Genomic DNA, 24255 nt, shown 5'->3' on the forward strand with positions numbered 1-24255 from the left:
ATATATATATATATACAGAAAGAAAAAAAAAGCTCAGTGTATTGCTGAGGAAGAGGAACCAGCCTGGAGCGTCTGGATATCATAAAGTACAGTTTCAGACTGATAACCAGTCAGAAGGTTCTTTAGCTTTGATCAGTTTACACTCATTTCACAAAGAGGAATTAAAACAAACACTGATGTGGCAGAAGAAAAGGACTCGGAGTTGTGGCTTGTTCACCACTTCTAAAGCTGGGAGGAGGAGACCACCAGGTAGCTTAGCTTAGCACTGGGAAAACCCTCAGGTACCTGGAGCTCAGAGTGAACAGAAGTCTCCTTCCTCTGCCGTCGTCACGTCAGCCAACGAAGTAGAGCCAGTTCCTGGTTTCATCGCTGGATGAAGCAGCAGAAAAAGCTGTGTGAAAAGCTGCATTCCAGCCTCGGTAGGAAACAGTCCCCTGCATTGCATGTTACAACGTAATAAAAACTCAACAGACGGGTGATGAAATCAGAACATATGAGCTTAATGCTTCCAAGCCTTTTTAACTAAAGCATGATGTAACTAATGTCTGTACAGGAATGAGCTGACCCACCAACCCACCAAACTAAAACACCCAGCGGAGCTGTTGAGGATTCAGACAGCTCCACATCTGTCCAGCACTCCTGAGCTGATGTGCATCCAGACCATTCATCTGTTCCGCTCGTCATGAGGCCTGGGGACCACAGAACACTCTGAACATCTGGAGAACATTTCATGGAGGGACAGAGCTTTTACCTCCACACTGAGGCAACAAGCCGAGGAACAAACCAGACCTACTCAACACATTCACTCAGAGCAGTACAGTGTTTGCTTTAAACTTGTACAACATGCATTGTTCTGACCAGTAAACTCACCTCTCCTTGCAGAATGAAAATACTTGTAGATGGGATTTCTATCTGAGACTCTTTTACTCTGGAATAAACTCGTGTCCCATCTCAGAGCCGCTGTCCAGGAAGCGGGCTTTGTGGGTGACAGAGATCACCGTTACGATTAGAAGCAGCAGGAACGCACCCGATTAGCAGTCTGAAGCCCTTCACACTGTGATCAGTCTCAGTGAAAATGATTAAAAATGTTATAAAATTCACACAGATTCACTATAAAAACCCAGCAGGTCGTTTCATGTGAGAACTACGAAGAACAGAATCAGGATAAAAAAACCAGACGCCAACATGTCTCAAGACTCAGCAACTGACGGGACACAAAACCTCGTTTTACCCTCTGGACAGGGCCGGATTATCCAATGGGGGGCCCACGCCCACTTGGGGCCCAAGTGGGCCAAACACCAGGTGTTTGGACATGAGACAAAACGTAGATAAAAGCCAGATAGTTACACCACAGTGTGTACTGCTGCTGGTACCACTGGCTGAAGGATGTTAGAAATGTCGTTTCACAGTGGATCATTCACAACTGTCACAATGTTGTGGTTGGGGAAGGGGCCCCTGGAACACTCTGGGCCCAGGGGCCTGTGCACTTCTAATCCGGCCCTGTCTCTAGATGCTGTAAAGGTAAGTTCAACGTAGACCGTAATCTCATCTCCCGCTTTGTGAAAGGCTTTTAAATGAGGAAACAATGATCAACAGGTGGGCCTGGAAGCGACGGCGCGGAGTGCCACTAACGGCCGCCTGCCGCCGTGTCAGAGGAAACATTCATCAGACACAAGGCCCAAAGCTGCAGAAAGGTAACGTGGAGCTGCAGGCGGTGTGCCGATCCAGCGGCAGCGAAACACAAACATGGAAGGCAGGACGGAAGCGGACAACAGAAGCACACACCTGCTTAGACTCATTGATCAAAGGAAGAAAAGTGGACCAGAACATGGTTTCACGGGTTTGTTGAAACTTTTATAACCATCTATACAGATCCAGCCTGACTGGGACTACGGTGTAGAAAAGATGCAGCAGCCCTCAACGACACTTTTCATTTTTCTGTTCAACTTTTCATTAAAAAGACAAGATTATTATGAAATTACCTGAGTAACATGATCCAAGCTTGGCTCCCATCCCCTACTTACAGTGTCCCATGCTCACAGTAAAGTCTCATGTGTGCATGCATAACAGACATCATGCCTGAAGTACAAAATATACCACAATATGCACCTATTTCCAGATAAAACTAGGCTTTACTTCATATGTACAGGAACAGAAACCAGACAGGAGCGTTCCGCCTCGGTGGGGCCGAGGACCAGTCCTTTTAGAAGAGGTTATTCCAGTCTCTGGTGGCCTCCATCAGATGCTTCTGGCCGTGACCGACCCAGTCCTCCTGGTTGTTGAAGATCCGACCGCAGAACCAGCAGTCGAACGCCACCGATCCCGGACGGCTACCTGACAACGTCTTCACCACCTCGTACTTCCTCTTGCTTTTCTTCCTCAGCTTGAGCTTGAGGAGGAAGCGTTCCTGAACAGAACTCTGAACCAGTCTGCGACCATCGTGACCACACCATGACACGTTGTTCCCTACGGCACCGAGGTCCGACAGGGCCTGGACAGTTTTTTGGCACAGAGCGACCTTTGTGACCGCCCCTTTGTACCTGTTGACCACCTTCATGATGTTGGCCGCCTCAGGAATGTCTGCATCGGGGTGGTTGAGGACGACAACTGGCTGGTATCTACGGGGACATTTGACCTGCTGCTCCAGGCTGAACGGGGCGAGTCTCAGGGTTCTCTCCACCTCTTTGGCGACTGGCCTCCACAGGGCAGACGCCTCTTTCTCAGTCTGGACTTTATTTGCGAGTTTTCTGACTTTTTGTACGGTAGCTGGAAGCTCATCAAACAACGCTTTCCTTCGCCTTTTCCTTTGGCTCGGAGGCCTCACCGGCCGCGGAGCCAGGCTAAGTTTCTCTGCCTCGCAAGCCTGGAGCTTCATGTTCACCCGAGACGGCGCAGCATCGGGGCCTTGTACATCGCTCTGCACATAGTTCTGGATGCTGAGCATTTTCTTTACCCCGCCGGAAGCAGCGGCGGCGTTTTTGTTTGATGACACCAGGAAGCACTTGGTCTGAGGTCTGGTGGCCAAAAACAGAGGCTGACTGCTGGAAGTGGGAGCGCCACTGGTCAGAAGGCTGCCAGTGGGAGTGACTATCTTTAATATGACCTTATTTCCAGCGCTCTCGCTGGTTTGGTTACAGATAGCTCCACTTTTTGTCTCTTGCTTGTTTAGAAACAGACCTGATTTCTGTGGAGAGATGTATCGGAGCAAAAACGCTTGCCGACCGGTCTGCAGGGTGGTGGCTTTCTCTGCAGAGCTCACGGGCATAGCCAGAACTGGTCTAGAGGTCAGTGGGAACGGAGTACTCGCCAGTTTGAGGGCAGGTGCAGTCTGGGTCTGAGTGAGGGGGACAGATCTTTGCACCAAGTAGCACATTTGTGGTGGTTTTGCAGCTTTCTCTGTTGATGTAGCATGCGGTGAAAGGATCACAGGACCCTTCAGACCTGGACTATTGATAAGGTAATGATTAGAGGAGGCGTTAACGCCCGGTTTTATAGCAGAGAAGAGCGTTTTTCCCTTCTCCACCGGCTGAGGCTTCGCTGTCGGCGCTCCAGTTACCTTGGCAGGAGTCAGGGTGAGACCAGATCCTGATCGGTCCAACCCTGGCTTCATAGTTGATACTTTGATCTGGGGGCTTGTGGAGTTGGTTAAGAGTTTGAAACCAGGAGTGGCCTTAACTTGCAGCGGCACAGCGAATCGCTTCTCAGCAGGCCTCAGCAGAACCGACTGCTGACTCGGTAACTGAAGGATTCTCAGAGTCGTCTTGGTCTGCGTTAAAGAATCGCTGCTTCCGGCAGACGACTCTGTTCTGTCTGCATCTAGTTGTTTAATACTTCCATCTGAATGTTCCTCCCTGATGCTCTCTGCTTGGACTGAACTGCTATTGGTTATGGATTGCTTTGTGGAAATGGGAACACTGTCCTCCTCTATTTTGATGATATTGAAATCTTGGAGAACTGAATCTACACCGTCTACACCTGCGACGTACTCGTCAACCACAACGTCACAGTCTGGACTCTCTGGGAAATGTTCTGGAGACTCTGCCAGCGTCAGGCTACACACTGAGGATTCGCAGTTTCTCTCTTCTTCGGAGTGTTCTTGGTTAGGATGGGAGGTTGGGATAGTATTCGGCAAAGTGCTAAATGTTTCCTTGGAGTAGTTGTGAAAGTTGAAGACTTCCTGGTTTGGTATATTACCTGTGGTCTCTCTGCTGCAGATGGACTGACAGGGCTGTGTGTGAGGTTTCACATCGTTTACATCCTGCTGGACATGTCTATCTGTAACATCAGCGCTAACAGCATCAGTTTCTTCTGGAGGAACCGGAATGACATCGGTGGAGCTAAACCCACCGTTCCCTTTGTTTGTCTCAGTTAATCTCTCACCATCAGGCGGTGACCCTTCTGACGACTCACAGACTGATCTGGACTTATTCGTTTCCAGAACAGATGAGGTGGAGGATAAACTAGTTGCCTGACATACTGCCGTAGTACCACTTATTTCAGAAGTACTACAGCAGGCTACATTAGCCTTACAGGCTTCATGATCAGAGTTATCGCCCTGACTTCCCTCTGTTGATTCACCTGAGTGAGTCTGATTACCTGGATCTAACGTTTCTGCAGAGGTCAAGGGTGGATTCAGAAGGAGACTGCCTTGTTCAACATCATCCCCTGTATGTGGAGGAGAACTAAAGCTGCACACAGAGGTTTCCTCCTCCTCTATCTTCACCTTTACTGCCATGATTTCCTCCTGATCCATCTGAATGCATGAGCCGGTCGTTGGGGAAACAGCCAGGCATTGTGCCATTGGGCCTATGCCATCGGAGCATAGCCTGTTCTCAACAGAGGCTTTACTTTTATCTGTCACTGGGTTTGGAGCAGCACCATTAGCTTTGGAATGGCTCTGACTGGACAAGTTTTGATTCAGTGCTGGAATTACTTTGAGAACCAAGTGTTTTTTGCCATCCACTATCTTGAATCCCATCACTTTGGTTGTGCAGTGAGGGGGGAGGGAGATTTTGTTCTTTACCATGAGAACCGTGAGGCCGTTGGTGTTGGTGTGACCTCCAGGACTGGAGCCTGAAGAGTTGTCACATTCCTGCAGCATGACAGACGGCGACTGGTCCGAGTTCTGGGAACCTTTGCTGCTGCCTCTGCCTTCCTTCTTCCCAACGCTTCCATCCAGGATGTAGCTCGCTTCCTCCAGGAGTAGGTCCGGTTTCACGAGTCTGCCGTTCTGGTTTGGTACGGTCCCAGTGACATGGTTCAGTCTGGATATCCTCTGAGTCTCCTGGGATTCACAACTCTTTGTAAACAACCTTTTGAGGCTGGCAGGAGGACTGGCCGGCGTGGCGGCATCTTCCACAGCCTTCCATGGGCTCCGTTTCTCCGCCTCCTCTTTGTGAACGGTTGCAGAGTGTTTTTTAAGGGACTCGCTTTTTGCTGCCCCAAACCCACAGATCTGACAAGTGAAAGGAAACATTCCTGAGTGGGCTTTCATGTGACTCTGGTGATCTTCTTCATTCAAGCTAATGTGTCTGCATTTTGAACACTTCCAATGACTCTCGTTGTGATGATGGATGTGCTGGACAAACGTTCCTGCATCGACGGTGGTGAACTCGCACCAGTCACACCGGAACTGTCCATTTACACTGTGACACATCATGTAGTGTCTGGTGAGCAGCAGCAGAGAGTACTGTACGTTGTTGTTGCACAGCTCACATGAAACTAAAGTGTTCCTGTGTTCGATTCGATGGCGCTGAAGAGCGGGAAACTCATTGGTGACAAAATCACACAGATCACACGGGTAGGTAGGAAGGCTTCCCTTGTGAGCGACTCGGAAATGTTTCAGGAGGTCATTGGGACTGAAAGTGAAATTGTCTTTACACAACGTACATCCAAAACTCAGAATCTTTCCAGAGAAAACGGCTCTTTGCTGAACTTTACAGTGGGCCGTTAGAGTCTGTTTGTCTTTCTTGGTGGAAGTCCTGCTGTCCCTCATGAGGGATTCCTCTGCGTTACTGAAGAGAGGTCCATCCGTTACTTCTCTGAAATGCTTATACACAAAGTCTTTCACCTTCTCTTTTTCATCCTCTATTGCTGAAATGTTGCAGTTTTTGGCAGAATCAGGAGGTATTGTGAAGTCTTCCATTGCAAAGGTTTGCCTAGAAGAGAAAAGATTTGTTATTAACACAAACAGAGTGGTTGCATACATGTAGAAACAACTTATCAGACAGTATATGATGTTTAACCCTTAAAGCTCTTAATGTTCTCCAAATGCAGTGTTTCTCCTATTGCAGCAGCGTTTCCACGTGTTTCCCAAAATAAAAGTGATATTTGGACAAATAATTTGGACAAAAGTTTGGACAAATAATTTGTGATTTGCGGACTTTTCCGTTGAACAGTGTTTGGCACAAAAGCCTCAGTTCTCGTAAAATCTCGTCCTGCTGAGAAGATTTTGCGAGAATTGCGGCTTATGGAAGGTAGCCACCTAGCGTTATTTTGGGGTTTCTACCTACTGTGGAGAATTTCTACGGCTTTTCTCGCTCATTTTCTTGTCTAAAACTGAAAACTGTCTGTTCCATAACCCTCTTCAACAGATATGAACTGGTCCCCACCCCCTACATCTGGGGACACATAAATGTGAATTTAGTGTTTCCATTAAGTGTTACTGCAATATATTTTTATATTAAAGCATCTGAAAAACCACCTTATGAGAACTTTTTAGTGTTATTTTTCACTTTTTTCAACACTGTTTTCATGAGCATTTTCTTAATCGAGATATTTAGTTTTTATGTGATTCTATGTGTAACAAAAGCAGCTGGTGAATCAACAGCTGCCATGGCTTTATTTTAGGGGTCACATCTTAAAAATGCTGGCAATGAATCATTTTACATGGACAACGTCACAATGTCTTTACTGAACCTTTATTGCCGCCTTTGCAAGAACAGTAGAGGGAGGATACTGTGTGACCTCTGCTCTGCATGTGAACACGGCGTGCAGCAACGGGGAGGGAGGCGGGGCCTAACTCATGGGTGAAATCCATAGGTGACATAAACTTTGACAGCATCCAAAAACTTTATCACATGCGGAGTCCAGAGAGATGAAACATAGCTGCTGATTTTACACTCTGAAAACACATTTTTAATAAAGATATTGACGATGAACAGCAAACGCAACACAATTGGTTTTAAAAACTGTTGCTGAATAAGTTGACACTGGTTGGCATAAAACATCGGCTACAGTGCTCTTCTTTAGTCCTCCACCCACCCTCCATCATCCATCCGCAACTCAAGAAAATTAACTCTTTTACTCCTAGTCTCCATGCAGACGTGATGTTTCCATGCAGACGTGACGTTTCCATGGAGACGGGATGTTTTCAGCCTCAGCAGGCAGGTTATGAGGCTAAAATTATGTAAAATGAATGTATGAATAGATAAAGCAGCATAAAGAGCAACCAGAAGAAGAAAACAGAAGTTTGTAGAAATAACACATAGATCAGCAGTGACCAAGCATTTTCTCATCTGCACATCATTCTCTTACATCTGAAACACACACACACACACACACACACACACACACAGTTTCCATGTTTTCCTGAATCAGTCATTTTTCCGGGCAGCATGGTGGCGTAGTGGTTAGCACTGTGGCCTCGCAGCCAGAAGGTCACTTTCTGGGTCTTTCTGCATGTTCTCTCTGTGTTTGCGTGGGTTTTCACACTGTCTAAAGTCATGCATGTTAGGCTGATCGATTACTCTGAATGGTCTCCAAAAGTGAGTGTATGTGTGAACGGTTGCTTGCCATTGTGGTCCTGTGATGGACTGCCGACCTGTCAAGGTGTACCTGACTCTTGCCCAATGACTGCTGGGATAGACTCCAGTCCTGAATGAAACTAACCCCGGGAAGCCCTGAACGTAGACGCATTGTGGAAGCACTACGGAGCAAGTGCGCCGAGCTTTCTGTCCAGCACCCATTTCACCAACAGAGTTTCAGAGCGGAGCGTCTGTGTGGCGGTTCACATGAGTGTAATCGTGCATCATTGTTGGTGTAGGCCGACTTAAAATCCTTTATACTATGATCTGGGTGAATCCTCTATTCTGATTGGTTGCAGGGTGTCCGTTAAAAAGTGACAATGGACACCAGTTAAAAAAAAGTTCCATCAAACAGCCAAATATTTCTAAATCACTGCGCTGGCTCAAACGCTCAAAATCAAACGTAACCATGGCAACAGAAATTTTAGCGAGAAACAGACAAAACAGAAAGCAGAAATAATATCTGGAAGGACTTTGTCAAACAGGCCAATGATTACTAATGAATGCAACTGATCTGCCAGTTTTTATTCTATTTTTTCAGGATAATTTAGACCATCGGTTGAACAATAACCAGAGCAGAAAAGGAAGAAAGGAAAAAAAGTCTCCCGATCCCTCCCCATCTCACTACTGTATTATGTTCATGTTCTACTGAGATCGTTAGTAGAAATCAGTGACTGCAGATAAAATATCCATCATATTGTTTCAACCGTAATAAATAATATTTATTCTGTTAGTTTGTGATGAAGCCCCAGATCTCTGAAAAAGGAACAGAGCGGCTCTGACGTCACCCTGCAGCGGTGCAGCGGACCGCGTGTTTCTCTGCATTAATGCTCCAGTGGTTACGCCAATTTCACAGCCATCTTCTAAAAACTAGAATAAAACTAGAAAAGCACTCGGAGAGCAGAAACCGCCAAGCACCATGTCAAAGAATCTTTTCAAAGTTCCTGGATACAAACGGGGATCCAGATCACCACCAGAATCAAATCACTTCTTCCTTTTCACGTTTCCAACAACTCCTGAAAATCTCGTGAAAATCCATCAATAACTTTTTGAGTTATCTCGAACACAAACAAACAGGAAGAAACATAACCTCCTTTGCGGAGGGAACAAAGAAATTGAAGGAATAATCTTCATGTATTAAAAAGGTCCGTGCTGTTTGCATTTTGTTTTTTCCACGGCTGAATTTTTCTGATGCTGTTATAGGAACCAACCATCGCACGTCCTCCCCGATCTCCTTCGTGTGGTGAAGAAAAATTTTCAGAAAATCGCCATATTTTCATTGGAATCCGTTAAATGGGAGGGGGCGGCACTTCCGTTAAACTCTCTTATCTTACAGGCTTGATCACATGACGGCGCGCCGTGCACACACACACTCGCTGACGTTCACACACACTGAGCTCCCTGGACCACACAGTCACACACACCCCGCAACACTATCATATGTCACCATCACCGGTGATTTGTTGCAATAGTATCTCCTGCCGAACGGGCTGCAGGCGCTGCCAACGGCGGTTACCTTGGCAACGCCACAACAAGAGACATTAAATAGTCCGCTCAGTCGCTTCTTGTTAAAAACTAATTTAACTGTAAAAACAACATTAGTAATGGATCTTGTATTTCCTTTGTGAGTAACCTTGGTATAAGCAGGAAAATGTCCTCCGAGGTGTCCATTATCAGGAATGAATGGACGACACGGAGGCGTGAAGCGTCCCTTACTTATAAAACTACTTTAAAGTGAACAGTAAACCCTCAGATAAATCAGCAGGCACAGTCTGTCTCACACGTTGCTCTTCATGTTTGTATAGTTGGGATGTGTGGTGTCAAAACGAGAGGTTACAAAAAGCTTTCCTCTTCCAACATGCACATTCTCCACGCTTTCATTCATTAAGTGAAACCGGCCCTCAGCTAACGGCTTGGTGTCAGTAACGAAGAAATGTTGATGTTTCAGAGTAAAGTGCATGAAAAGGACATGTAGTATTTTACAGGTAAAATCCACCGGATCCACTTTGGTTTTCATCAACCAGTGTCCTGCCGGAACGATCCACTCTGCTGTGGATTGACGTGGGTTCAAAGTGTGGGTTCAGTTTTAGAGAAGCGGAAAGCGGCTGTGCTTCTGGGATGCTTCAGAAACACACTGCAGTACACCTGGTAGAACCAGTCCTTTTTACTGGTGTGCAGCTGCAAAGGCGTGGCGCAACTGCACCGCAATGCTTTCGTGTTCAGCAGATCCCAGGGTAAGTGGTGTAGGAAATAATACAACACTTCTTCCTGCTACTGTTTACCTGCCATCATCACGAAAACATCAGCTGCATCCCAAATGTCTTCTTGGCTTTATTCCAGCCGTAGAGGATCATTATTTTCCTGTTTTTCTCATCACTTGTTAATCTTTGGCTGCTCCTGATTGGACGTTACCGTCAGTTTAAAGGTGGCGTATGTAAGATTTTCAATATTTAAAAAAAAAAACAAAAACAAACAAACAAAACAAAAAAAAACTAAAAGAATAACTACAATCCTAATTAGATAGTTTTTTGAACATGTAGGTTCCAGTCTGTCCATATTTGATGCGTTATTAAATTACAAGTTTAATTAATGACAAAGACCCTTCCTAAATGTTTTTCTACCAGTAAAAAAAAAAAAAAGGTGCCTTTTGTCATTAATTAAACTTGTAATTTAATAACGCATCGAATATCTTACATACTCCACCTTTAAGCTCTCTGATTGGTGAAAAGTCTGACAGGTAGTGTCTTCATCATCATGTCCGGGTGAAAATAGAGATCTCTTGGCAACATGGTGGTGATGGTGACGAAGATGTGATAAATACTGGGTGGATTTACCATCTAGAGTCTCTGAATAAACACTACATCTGGATTGTAGACCTCCTGGACGGATAGAAACGCTGGAAAACCTCCGTAGACCAGCTGGAGGGTCACATGACCATCAGAATTACACACTGCAGGTCCTGATGCTAGAAGAGATGGACCTCAGGTGATCTAGTGGATCTTTAAGGGTTAAACAAATACAACTTTATTATTTGTCAGGTTGATTTAATTTAAGATGAAATTTGCACCACCTTCACTTTTTTTTTACCCCCCTAGACCTGCCCAAATTCCAAAAACAAAAAAAATCTCAGTAAAAACTTGACTGCAATGACTTCCTCTTTCCTCTCGCACATCCTCTCTGTTCGTACTTCTAAACTCATCCAGATCAGAAACCGATGCACAGAACTCCTACAAGCAATGTCGCCTTCCTAAATCCCACCTGCCCCTCATCGTTTGCGTTCCACCTCGTGTTCTGTCCACATTCAACCATAACAGGTCGACAGAAACGTGTATTTAAACGAGCAGCTGATCAATGTTTCGTGGTTAAAAACAAACAGAGAAAAGAGCAAAGAAACGCAGATTCACCGAGACAGACCTCCGTGTGTCGGGGAGAGAGGCGGAGCAACAGTAGAAGACAAAAGGAAGGGCTGTGGTTGGTCGGTGTCCTGGCCATGCAAACCATGCAGTTTGAGTAATGCATGCAGGAAATGCAGCTACTTATTGTTTTAAGCTAGTTGACAATGCGAACGTTACGTTCAGACCAGAATAAACCCAAGAAGAAGAGTGGCAGGACGGCGCAGATCCAGTCCTTCAGCATGGTGGCCAGAAAAGGCGACATTATGCCGGTCTTAAATGACTTATTTATGCAGAATTAAAGTTGTAATAAAGTTTTATTCTGGAGGTAAAACATCATGTTTGCATTAACGGGGACGATGATGAGCCATCAGTTGGGACAAACGTACAGATTCACACATCAGAATATTCTTTTCTACTTCCGCTCGGCATCTTTCAGCGATGTGGTCTGTTGTTCCGGAAGTCGGTAGAGGCCCCGGGTCTGGAGAGCCGCCAGGATCCCGCATCGGACCAGCTGGCCTTCACAGATGTTTACAGATGTTAGAAGAAGAGGAGATGCTAAACGTCATACTGGAACTACTTTATCTTCCACTGGGAAGAAAATGTGAAGTAACCGACTTCTGATTGGAGAGTTGTGGTGTTTATCGGAGTTACCTGCAGTTTTCCTGTGAAACGCCGACCATCAGCTGTCGGGTCACGACCGCCTGGAAGACAGAAGAGACAGAAATCACTGCTAAGCTGCAAACTTCTTTGTTTACCAGAAAGAGAGGAGCAGTCCCAACCTGTGGGAACCCAAGTAGCAGAAACCGACACGGTAGCTTCACAGCGACTGACGACAAATCTGGATCTAAACAACGTTTTAAAGTCACACAAATAAGAAACAAACAGTAAAGAGAAAGTAAAAGAAGAAAAGTCAGGTTAAGGGTAAATTTCAAGAGCTGAGCCAGAGACGGTTCTGGTTCTGAGCTCAGATCCAGACTGGGCCGGACGGACCGATGCTCCTCTGACCACTGATCCCGGTATCGACCCGCCGGTCTCTGCTCTGCTTCAGACACTGAAAACGATGCGAATCATATTCACAGGCAGTTGTTCTCTTTCTGCTTTAGGTCCCACCGTAACAACCGACCCCGAGACAGGAAACGGTGTTCAGCGAGCTGCTGAGTGACACGTTTGTCGGAGCGATGCAGGTGGTCCAGACGTAACTGCGCTGACATCATCTGATCCAAACACCACTGAAGCCAAACCCCACGGCGACAGATGCAGCGTGGTGTTTAAAGCTAAACACACCAATCAGAGGGACCTTTACAAGCCCCCCAGCAAGGAAATGCAGCAGCAGCAGATCACAAGAAAAACCAGAGAAACTATTATAAATAGAACTAAATTTGTGGTAAAAATATACTTTGAAGAATAAAAATATGACTTTTTTTGTCCTCTTTGTGGGTGAAGTGTGTTTGGTCTGCAGGGCTCAGTGCTTGTTGTTCAGTCTAACTGCTGCAGGAAGGAAAGACCTGCGATAATGCTCCTACACACGTCTGCGATGAAGGAGCCTGTCTCTGAACGAGCTCTGCATTGCTGTCAGTCTTCTGGCCTTAATAGATAACTCCGTCTCCGCGGCGGGTTACTTTGTCTCCGCGGCGGGTTACTCATAGGCGCGTAAAGCCTGCGACGACTTGCACCAGAGTTCAGCGACGAGTCTGACTTACTGTTCAGGTGAACACCCGGGTACGAGTTCGTCCCTGGATGTCCTCTGGTGTTGACGGGGAGTTAGTCCGCCGGCAGAATTCGACCAACGGCTCTTTGGTTTTCTTCCAACTTGATGTGGCTCCACAAGCACCAGTCTAGAGAATCCTGCACCAGTTTTTGGTATCCATCTGTGATGAGGCCAACAATAACAGACGACACCTACACATCTGTTGTTTTCGGTCAAATTCTGGTCCGTTTGGTTGGAAAGTCCACTTTGTTTGGGCTGCTCGGTCCGTTTCTTCTGGTCCGTTTGGTTGGAAAGTCCACTTTGTTTGGAGTGCTCGGTCCGTTTCTTCTGGTCCGTTTGGTTGGAAAGTCCACTTTGTTTGGAGTGCTCGGTCCGTTTGGTTGGAAAGTCCACTTTGTTTGGAGTGCTCAGTCCGTTTCTTCTGGTCCGTTTGGTTGAAAAGTCTGCTTTGTTTGGGCTGTTCGGTCCGTTTCTTCTGGTCCGTTTGGTTGGAAAGTCTGCTTTGTTTGGGCTGTTCGGTCCGTTTCTTCTGGTCCGTTTGGTTGGAAAGTCTGCTTTGTTTGGAGTGCTCGGTCCGTTTGGTTGGAAAGTCCACTTTGTTTGGAGTGCTCAGTCCGTTTCTTCTGGTCCGTTTGGTTGAAAAGTCTGCTTTGTTTGGGCTGTTCGGTCCGTTTCTTCTGGTCCGTTTGGTTGGAAAGTCTGCTTTGTTTGGAGTGCTCGGTCCGTTTGGTTGGAAAGTCTGCTTTGTTTGGAGTGCTCGGTCCGTTTGGTTGGAAAGTCCACTTTGTTTGGAGTGCTCAGTCCATTTGGTTGGAAAGTCCACTTTGTTTGGAGTGCTCAGTCCGTTTCTTCTGGTCCGTTTGGTTGAAAAGTCTGCTTTGTTTGGGCTGTTCGGTCCGTTTCTTCTGGTCCGTTTGGTTGGAAAGTCTGCTTTGTTTGGGCTGTTCGGTCCGTTTCTTCTGGTCCGTTTGGTTGGAAAGTCCACTTTGTTTGGAGTGCTCAGTCCGTTTCTTCTGGTCCGTTTGGTTGAAAAGTCTGCTTTGTTTGGGCTGTTCGGTCCGTTTCTTCTGGTCCGTTTGGTTGAAAAGTCTGCTTTGTTTGGGCTGTTCGGTCCGTTTCTTCTGGTCCGTTTGGTTGGAAAGTCTGCTTTGTTTGGAGTGCTCGGTCCGTTTGGTTGGAAAGTCTGCTTTGTTTGGAGTGCTCGGTCCGTTTGGTTGGAAAGTCCACTTTGTTTGGAGTGCTCAGTCCGTTTGGTTGGAAAGTCCACTTTGTTTGGAGTGCTCAGTCCGTTTCTTCTGGTCCGTTTGGTTGAAAAGTCTGCTTTGTTTGGGCTGTTCGGTCCGTTTCTTCTGGTCCGTTTGGTTGGAAAGTCTGCTTTGTTTGGGCTGTTCGGTCCGTTTCTTCTGGTCCGTTTGGTTGGAAAGTCCACTTTGTTTGGAGTGCTCAGTCCGTTTCTTCTGGTCCGTTTGGTTGAAAAGTCTGCTTTGTTTGGGCTGTTCGGTCCGTTTCTTCTGGTCCGTTTGGTTGGAAAGTCTGCTTTGTTTGGGCTGTTCGGTCCGTTTCTTCTGGTCTGTTTGGTTGGAAAGTCCACTTTGTTTGGAGTGCTCAGTCCGTTTCTTCTGGTCCGTTTGGTTGAAAAGTCTGCTTTGTTTGGGCTGTTCGGTCCGTTTCTTCTGGTCCGTTTGGTTGGAAAGTCCGCTTTGTTTGGAGTGCTCGGTCCGTTTCTTCTGGTTCGCTTGGTTGGAAAGTCCGCTTTGTTTGGGCTGTTCAGTCCGTTTCTTCTGGTCCGTTTGGTTGGAAAGTCCGCTTTGTTTGGAGTGCTCGGTCCGTTTCTTCTGGTCCGCTTGGTTGGAAAGTCCGCTTTGTTTGGGCTGTTCAGTCCGTTTCTTCTGGTCCGTTTGGTTGGAAAGTCCGCTTTGTTTGGGCTGTTCGGTCTGTACAAATGTAGGAAGGACTCACAGGGAAGAATTTGTTTTAAAGTTGTGAAATCTGATCAACCAGACCACCAGGGTCTCATGGAGCTCCATAGGTTCTGGAAGAAGTGCAGCGTTAACACATGAGGGTAGGAGCCCATGACCCCAAATGGAACCGAGCCCCCGATCGGACCGAGCCGAGTGACTATGTTGAATACATGCTGAGTCATCATGGCTGCTGCAGCTGACAGGTGGAGTTGTTGTGTGAAAAGTCCACAGTACAGAGAGGAAAGAGGAATGGTTAAGACTGGTTGTGTCTGGTTGAGACCAGTTGGGACTGGTTGCGATTGGTTTTGTCTGGTTGAAACTAGTTGTGAATCACAACTAGTTTTAACCATACACAACTAGTCACAACTATTATCAGTCAGACACAACCAATCACAATTGGTTGTGTCCGACTGACAATAGTTGTGACTGGTTGTAACTAGTTGTGTCTGGTTGTAAGTGGTTAAGACTAGTTGTGTCTGGTTGTAAGTGGTTAAGACTGGTTGTGTCTGGTTGTAAATGGTTAAGACTGGTTGTGTCTGGTTGTAAATGGTTAAGACTGGTTGTGTCTGGTTGTAAATGGTTAAGACTGGTTGTGTCTGGTTGTAAGTGGTTAAGACTGGTTGTGTCTGGTTGTAAGTGGTTAAGACTAGTTGTGTCTGGTTGTAAGTGGTTAAGACTGGTTGTGTCTGGTTGTAAATGGTTAAGACTAGTTGTGTCTGGTTGTAAGTGGTTAAGACTAGTTGTGTCTGGTTGTAAGTGGTTAAGACTAGTTGTGTCTGGTTGTAAATGGTTAAGACTGGTTGTGTCTGGTTGTAAGTGGTTAAGACTGGTTGTGTCTGGTTGTAAATGGTTAAGACTGGTTGTGTCTGGTTGTAAATGGTTAAGACTGGTTGTGTCTGGTTGTAAATGGTTAAGACTGGTTGTGTCTGGTTGTAAATGGTTAAGACTGGTTGTGTCTGGTTGTAAATAGTTAAGATTGGTTGCGACTGGTTGTGAAGTATGTAGTTTGTATCCTTCCGTTCCTAACTGCTGAGTTTCGACCATTTCTTCCTAATAAAATCCGTTTAGACATCTACAGATTCTTCAGACCTCCGTATGAAACTTTGTCCAGTTATTTTGCTTCTTTCTGACTAATATATTTTGATGAATCACGTCGGATTATTGAAAATATCATCATCATTCCCAACATTAATCACAACGTTAAATGACTAACAAGTGTTTGTTCTTTCAACCTCACCTCTTCTCCTCCTTCTCCTTCAGCTTCTCTTTCTCTCTCTCCTCCACCTCTTCTCCTCCTCCTCCTTCAGCTTCTCTTTCTCTCTCTCCTCCACCTCTTCTCCTCCTTCTCCTTCAGCTTCTCTTTCTCTCTCTCCTCCACCTCTTCTCCTCCTTCTCCTTCAGCTTCTTTCTCTCTCTCCTCCACCTCTTCTCCTCCTTCTCCTTCAGCTTCTCTTTCTCTCTCTCCTCCACCTCTTCTCCTCCTTCTCCTTCAGCTTCTCTTTCTCTCTCTCCTCCACCTCTTCTCCTCCTTCTCCTTCAGCTTCTCTTTCTCTCTCTCCTCCACCTCTTCTCCTCCTTCTCCTTCAGCTTCTTTCTCTCTCTCCTCCACCTCTTCTCCTCCTTCTCCTTCAGCTTCTCTTTCTCTCTCTCCTCCACCTCTTCTCCTCCTTCTCCTTCAGCTTCTCTTTCTCTCTCTCCTCCACCTCTTCTCCTCCTTCTCCTTCAGCTTCTCTTTCTCTCCCTCCTCCACCTCTTCTCCTCCTTCTCATCCAGCTTCTCCTTCTCTCCCTCGTCTGGCTTTTCTCCTTCATCTCTTACACCTCTTTCTCTCCCTCCTCCACCTCTTCTCCTCCATCTCTTCTACCTTCACCTCCTCTCCCGTAGGAACAGTTTGGGAAACAATCATGTTTAGAGGAAATACTACCTCTTCTCCTCCTTCTCCTTCAGCTTCTCTTTCTCTCTCTCCTCCACCTCTTCTCCTCCTTCTCCTTCAGCTTCTCTTTCTCTCTCCTCCACCTCTTCTCCTCCTTCTCCTTCAGCTCCTCCACCTCTTCTCCTCCTTCTCGTCCAGCTTCTCCTTCTCTCCCTCGTCTGGCTTTTCGAAATACTTTTAATTTTTCATGAGTGGATGTATAAAAAAATCACATTTTTGGTTTGTATTTTTTAAAATTAATAATAATAACAATCATAATAATAATAATAATGATTCATAAAAACATTAGAATTTATCAGCACTGCCAATAAAAACACAGGATACAGGATAACTGTGAGCTCTGTTAACGACGACGATGTGGTGAAAACATGGACTTATATTTATATTTTCTTTGAATGAGGAAATGTGCATGGAGTGTCAAATATAGGTTGGAGAGTTCATCCTGTTCATAGACCAGCTTTGGAAAAGTGCCACAGAGTGGTGTCCATCTGCAGTCTATGGTCACACCAGAGCACACTTCTAGGTGGATGAGCTGCTTTATGGCGCCAGAGTTGCAGGATGGCTGTGAAATGTTCCTTTAAGTAACTTACACTTTGACTTTTAGAGAAATCTTTCTGGCATCATGGCAGTACCTAACAACCAAACACACACACACACACACACACACACACACACACACACACACACACACACACACACACACACACACACACACAATGTTAATGTGAATTAATACAACGATGCTTCCAGCTGAGTCGAGCAGAACAAACGCCCAACTTACAGGAACCTACAGAACTCCTGACGGCAGACTAGCTACTGACGTGCAGGCAAGGCGGAGTGACAGCAGGGACGGCCAATCACACAAGCAGCAGCAGAGCCAAGGGAGGAGCTTGTGGGCGGGTCTAAACTAAGGCCGATTTCTGTTTGGTCCTAGTGCCCGACAAGTTACTGTAGAGAAACGTTGGATTTGGACGGTAAGAAGTGCACGGGACCCCCCATAGAACTAGGTCCATGCGCACACTGATACCAAGTGTGTGTGTGTGTGTGTGTGTGTGTGCGTGTGTGTGGGCGTGAGATGCGGTCAGTTTGATCTGTAAGTTAAAGAACGACTCGTCACAATAAACGATCAGTTCGTACAACGGAGAGGAGCAAACTTTCCTCATTAGGGAAGAAAAAAAACAAATCGAAAAATTGAATATCAGGATTTTTTGCTTCACAATTTTAAAAAATATCTTTTTTTTTTTCAAATTAATTAAAATAATCCATGATAAAAATTTGTCATTTCTATTGTTTTTATTGATCTTTTTACTTGTCTTCTTGGGCAGCAGAATGACGGTCTGGCTACTGGGTTGTTTTTTCCTGATTGAAATCAAGAAAAATGACTAGCAAAAGAAGTTTTGGACATTTTTTTGTTTGGTTTTTAGTGAATAAAAATCAGCATCAAAGAATCATGAGAATTGCAATTTAAATCGAATCAGCCAAAAAATCGGAATCGAATCGGGACGAAAGTGTATCGTCACATCCCTACTTGTTATCCTACAAGTTCCTCAGTTAGCAGAGAGATTTTTACTGTTTATGTTAGCAAAACGTCACTGTAGCTATGCTAACCTAGCATAGTGTTAGCTGACCGCCTAAAAGCCGGGAAAAAAAAATTGCAGAATCAACGTCCACGTTGAACATATGAGCGAGTTCAGAACGACTGTGCGCGTTGAGGCGATGTGAACGCAGAGAGGAGCAGGTTCATCACATTACCGTCCGACTGTTTAAAACACAGCGATGAAACGTGACGTTTTGACGTCTGAGAAAGACGTCGCTGTGTGTTTTTAGCTCATAGCATAGAAAATAATGAGGCAAAGAAAACATAACTAAACGTTAAAGATGCATCGATGATGCTTCCTTTGTAACATCGCTCATGTCGCTCACATACAGCGCACACCTCTGGTGTAAATCTAAATTCATCAGCTGCTAGCCAGAAGGGTGAGGCTTTGTTTCATGTTTTTATACCTGAATTCTTCCCTGTTGTAAAGTTAAAGTACTAAAGGACAAAATGTTATGACAGTAAAATGTTCTGCCTGTAACATCTCTGTTCTTGCTGTATGCGTTAAAGGATGAAAAATAACTTATTCTTTTCATTTTATCTATATTTTTAATTCTCGGCCAGTCATCTGATTTTTCTGCAAAATATAAATTGGCATCAAAGGAGGCCGAATCAGTCCAACACACAGTCCTCACATCCAGTGGTCAGTCGGTCCAGAATCCAGGATGTGAGGTGAAGTTTAGGCTGAACAGAGTTGAAAGCACCGGAGAAATAAACAAACATGATTCTCCCAGAGCGTCCAGCCTTCGCTTGGAGGTGTCAGAAACACCGATATCATGGTTTATTTGCCATTCGCACGTGTTTGTACACAGAGACACTTAAAGTCAAACTGAGTAAAAAGATTCATCAGAAACGAGAAAAGCATACAAGAAGGCATCAGAAAAACCGTTTTCATGACCGAACAGCTGGTTCCTCTCAGCTGCTGACAAAGCTTCAAACCAATCAATAAACATCTGGCAGCATCTGATGCTGATGATTACAGCCTGTAAGCCAACGCCGCCGGCGGACACAGAGCTTCCCAGCCGGCCCGAGTTTCTGGGGAAGAAAGCTGCTTCTGGAGAAACGGCAGCGAGATGCGGAGCTGACGGCGTTCTGAGAGGAGGAGCTTGTTGCCATTACCAGCTTCTTAGCACCAGTTTAAGGATTAGTGTGATTTTAGGGCTGATGGAGGCGCAGCACACACACACACACACACACACACACACACACACACACACACACACACACACACACACACACACACACACACACACACACACACACACACACACACCACTCTATGAAGAAAACAACCAGATCTGAAACACCTGCACAGGTAGCGGAAGGAGCTTTGGCTCGCCAGACATGGGGGGGGGGGGGGTGTTTAATCAGCTCCCTCTGAATGAATACTGACAGGATTTTATCTTGTATTTATGATGCACCATAAAAAACATGAGGAACATCCAGTGTTCCACCATCCTGACAGAAACCAGCTCTATAGTCTGCTGCTTTTACCGACACAACGAGCTTCGTGTTGACATGATGCACAGAACAACCATCCGTTTCTGGAAGGTTTCCATCATTTATGAGGCTTCATCTGCACATCTACTCATTTCTACATCAAGACTTCACATAAAAAAGCTTCAGCGTTACTAAATCTGGATGTTTACATCCAGACATCCATCTAAACATCTCACAGAATCTCTTATATCTCTGATCTGTTATTTCCAGATGACCTGAACACGGAGACATGTACGTGATGGAGATGATGTTAAATAATCTGAGCAGGATCAGGATGGCTGAAACAGAGACGCCTCATGAGAACATCCAACACTTTACCGGCCTCACGCTGCCTCAGCTGGGAGATGTAGTACAAGTACACAGCCAATGAACACATGTAGTACAAGTACACGGCCAATGAACACATGTAGTACAAGTACACGGCCAATGAACACATGTAGTACAAGTACACGGCCAATGAACACATGTAGTACAAGTACACGGCCAATGAACACATGTAGTACAAGTACACGGCCAATGAACACATGTAGTACAAGTACACGGCCAATGAACACATGTAGTACAAGTACACGGCCATCGAACACATGTAGTACAAGTACACGGCCATCGAACACATGTAGTACAAGTACACGGCCATCGAACACATGTAGTACAAGTACACAGCCATCGAACACATGTAGTACAAGTACACGGCCATCGAACACATGTAGTACAAGTACACGGCCATCGAACACATGTAGTACAAGTACACGGCCATCGAACACATGTAGTACAAGTACACGGCCAATGAACACATGTAGTACAAGTACACGGCCAATGAACACATGTAGTACAAGTACACAGCCATCGAACACATGTAGTACAAGTACACGGCCAATGGAACACATGTAGTACAAGTACACGGCCAATGAACACATGTAGTACAAGTACACAGCCATCGAACACATGTAGTACAAGTACACGGCCAATGGAACACATGTAGTACAAGTACACGGCCAATGAACACATGTAGTACAAGTACACGGCCAATGAACACATGTAGTACAAGTACACAGCCATCGAACACATGTAGTACAAGTACACGGCCATCGAACACATGTAGTACAAGTACACGGCCATCGAACACATGTAGTACAAGTACACGGCCATCGAACACATGTAGTACAAGTACACGGCCAATGAACACATGTAGTACAAGTACACGGCCAATGAACACATGTAGTACAAGTACACGGCCAATGAACACATGTAGTACAAGTACACGGCCAATGAACACATGTAGTACAAGTACACGGCCAATGAACACATGTAGTACAAGTACACGGCCAATGAACACATGTAGTACAAGTACACGGCCAATGAACACATGTAGTACAAGTACACGGCCAATGAACACATGTAGTACAAGTACACAGCCATCGAACACATGTAGTACAAGTACACGGCCAATGAACACATGTAGTACAAGTACACGGCCAATGAACACATGTAGTACAAGTACACGGCCAATGAACACATGTAGTACAAGTACACGGCCAATGAACACATGTAGTACAAGTACACAGCCATCGAACACATGTAGTACAAGTACACGGCCATCGAACACATGTAGTACAAGTACACGGCCAATGAACACATGTAGTACAAGTACACAGCCATCGAACACATGTAGTACAAGTACACGGCCAATGAACACATGTAGTACAAGTACACGGCCAATGAACACATGTAGTACAAGTACACAGCCATCGACAGTCTCAATTGGGAAGAGATGAAGTACAAGTATGTAAAAATACGTGGATTTAACTCAACCGAGTAACTTTTACTCCTGATAGTAAACATGATCACGGCCCAGACAGGAGATGTGAGAGGACAACACCTGATCCGTGGACAGGTAGACCCCGTGGACAGGTAGACCCCGTGGACAGGTAGTCCGGGCCCACGCCGTGTAACTGGGACAACTGGGGGACCGGGTGGGGAAGGGGGGAAAGTGCGTGGAAGTTGCGTGGAAACCCAAAGCTCTGCGGGAACACAACAAGCCGCCTGCTTCCTCCTCATTTCGCTTCACTTCCACGCGTGACTTGATCCACAGCCCAGAAGTTTAAAGGAAGCCCTGCATCCGTGGGAGAAGTGGACCCCAACAGGCAGGAAAGTCCACGCGGACCCTGCTGTGCACGCCACTCGTGATGATTAAATATCTGTTAATTCCACGGAGTTTCATCACAACACTTATTGTACTCCTAAATAAACCCACGCAAACACGCGCAAAGTTCCGCGAAACAACTTGGTTCTTACCGTGGACTGTGCAGAAGTTCTGGTTCCGGCCCGTCAGGGTCCACGGCGGCGCAGGAAGGCAGAAAACCCCCACGGCAGAAACACTCTCCTTCCTCCTCTCCTCTCCACGGAACCACGGCGGCCATGGCGCTCCATCCGGGTACTCTGACGCGCACGGAGACGCGGATGGATATGAATCACTTGGCAAACAGTAAATTAGTGCGCGGACGTCGTTTTTACACCCAGAAAGCAGGAAAAATAACTTCCACTGACATGGAAAAGCTGTAGTTTCAACAATAAGTCTGTAAGAAGCTGTCAGGGTCCCTGCAGCACGAGCCCTACGTCATCATTTGTCTTGTGTGTGCGCGTGACTGTGCGCGCGCGCGTGAAGAATGAGCAATGAACAATCATGGCGGATTCACACTGTTTGATGCGAACAAAGGTCGAACACCTGTCCTGATCTCACACACATTTAGTTATTTTACCAAGAAAATTCATCCAACCAAACACACACACACAACCATCGGCTCAGCTCGCGCACAGACACACTCATCCAGATCACACACACACACACACACACACACACACACACACACACACACACACAGATGAACAGTAATGGCGGACGTGAAACCCAAACATGGTTTTATCAGAGTTGGATCAGAACTGGGAACTGGACCCAGTTCACAACTTTCCAGTGGTTTGTGGAAGATGAAGATCTCCTCCTCCTCCTCACCTCCATTATTCCGCCAGACACAGATCTATAGACATACAACATAGATGACACACCGACACACACACACATGGGCTGAGAGAAGATATTCTCCTATGATATTATATTCTATATTATATTATATTAATAATATCTGACTTTTCTTTAAAATAATTCAAAATGAAGGATTTTTATCTGTAAAATGGACCGGAAGTGAAACATTGCGCCGGAAGTTGAATCAGTAAACAATGATTCTCAGATCCTCACCATCACCTGGGATATACAGAGACATAAACATAATAAATAGGAACTACAGATAAAAATAAATCTGTACTCCTGTGATCATTTATTAAATTTGAATTTCCCCTAGTGGATGAATAAAGTATCTTTGATTTGATTATTTATTCGATTTATTTATTTACTTTATTTAAAAAGGTACAGTGCATATACCATACCAACTGATTTAGTATTTCAGTCCCTTGAAAGGGCTATCAGCTACAGAAGAACATTAAACTGCACAATAGTAGCCAAGTCATATACAATATATATATATATATATATATATATATAGAGAGAGAGAGAGAGAGAGAGAGAGAGAGAGAGAGACCATCAAAGTACCATAACAACCAAGATATAATTTAAGATATTGTCGTGCAATATGCCACAAAAAAAAAAAAAAAAAAAAAAAAAAAAAAAAAAAATATATATATATATATATATATATATATATATATATATATATATATATATATATATATATATATATATATGTGTGTGTATAGATAGATAGATAGATATATATATATATATATTTTTTTTTTTTTTTTTTTAGAGAGAGAGAGAGAGCAGGGGTAGGCAACTCTGGTCCTCCAGTACCACAGTCCTGCCAGGTGTGTTGTAGCAGGGAAACTCCTAACATCTGCAGGACTGTGGTACTGGAGGACCGGAGTTGCCTACCCCTGGTAGAGAGAGAGAGAGAAAGAGGGAGGGAGGGAGGGAGCACCGACCAACAGACCATGAAAGTACCACAACAACCAGGATATAATTAAGATGTTCATGTGCAACATGCTACAAAATAAAATGAAGCCAGCTTGTGAACATGCAGCATGTTTTTACACTCTTTAGTCCAGGCAGACATCTTTGTCTCAGTCTTTTTTCAGCAGTTTCATGACTACACAGGCATTAAAACAAAGAAAGTAAAGTCTCAACAAGTTTCCAGGAGAAATCCGGTGAGTGTGGCCTCAGATAGCTGGAGCAGAACTCAGGTATTTGGTGAACGAGGTCGGGGTTCCTGTCCAAAAGGCGCTTCTATAAAACGGAGCCAGACGTCCATCTCTGGACGTCATCGACCTAATTTGACTTTCTGTGGT

The 24255-nt window shown here is 45.3% G+C and overlaps 1 protein-coding gene across 1 annotated transcript; it reads right to left on the bottom strand.

The window, feature by feature from the left end:
* Window positions 1–1850: 1850 nt before the first annotated feature.
* LOC306771235 (zinc finger protein 518A) lies at window positions 1851–22331 on the bottom strand. Its single transcript, XM_079260352.1, has 3 exons — window positions 22195–22331; window positions 11852–11901; window positions 1851–6158 (listed from the first exon to the last, which is right to left on the bottom strand). Exons 2-3 carry the CDS (start codon window positions 11878–11880, stop codon window positions 2204–2206), a joined length of 3984 nt encoding a protein of 1327 aa, XP_079116478.1. The 5' UTR covers window positions 11881–11901; window positions 22195–22331; the 3' UTR covers window positions 1851–2203.
* Window positions 22332–24255: the final 1924 nt, after the last annotated feature.

The sequence above is a fragment of the Telmatherina bonti genome, assembly GCF_933228915.1.
Source record: "Telmatherina bonti genome assembly, chromosome: 21".
NCBI classification, from domain to species: domain Eukaryota; kingdom Metazoa; phylum Chordata; class Actinopteri; order Atheriniformes; family Telmatherinidae; genus Telmatherina; species Telmatherina bonti.

Bases quoted from the DNA above. Each gene is read 5' to 3' on its own strand.
- LOC306771235 (XM_079260352.1), bottom strand. From the start codon at position 11,880: ATGGTCGGCGTTTCACAGGAAAACTGCAG. The intron at 6,159-11,851 runs GTAACTCCGATA...TTTCTCTTCTAG, and splicing joins GTTTCACAGGAAAACTGCAG to GCAAACCTTTGCAATGGAAG.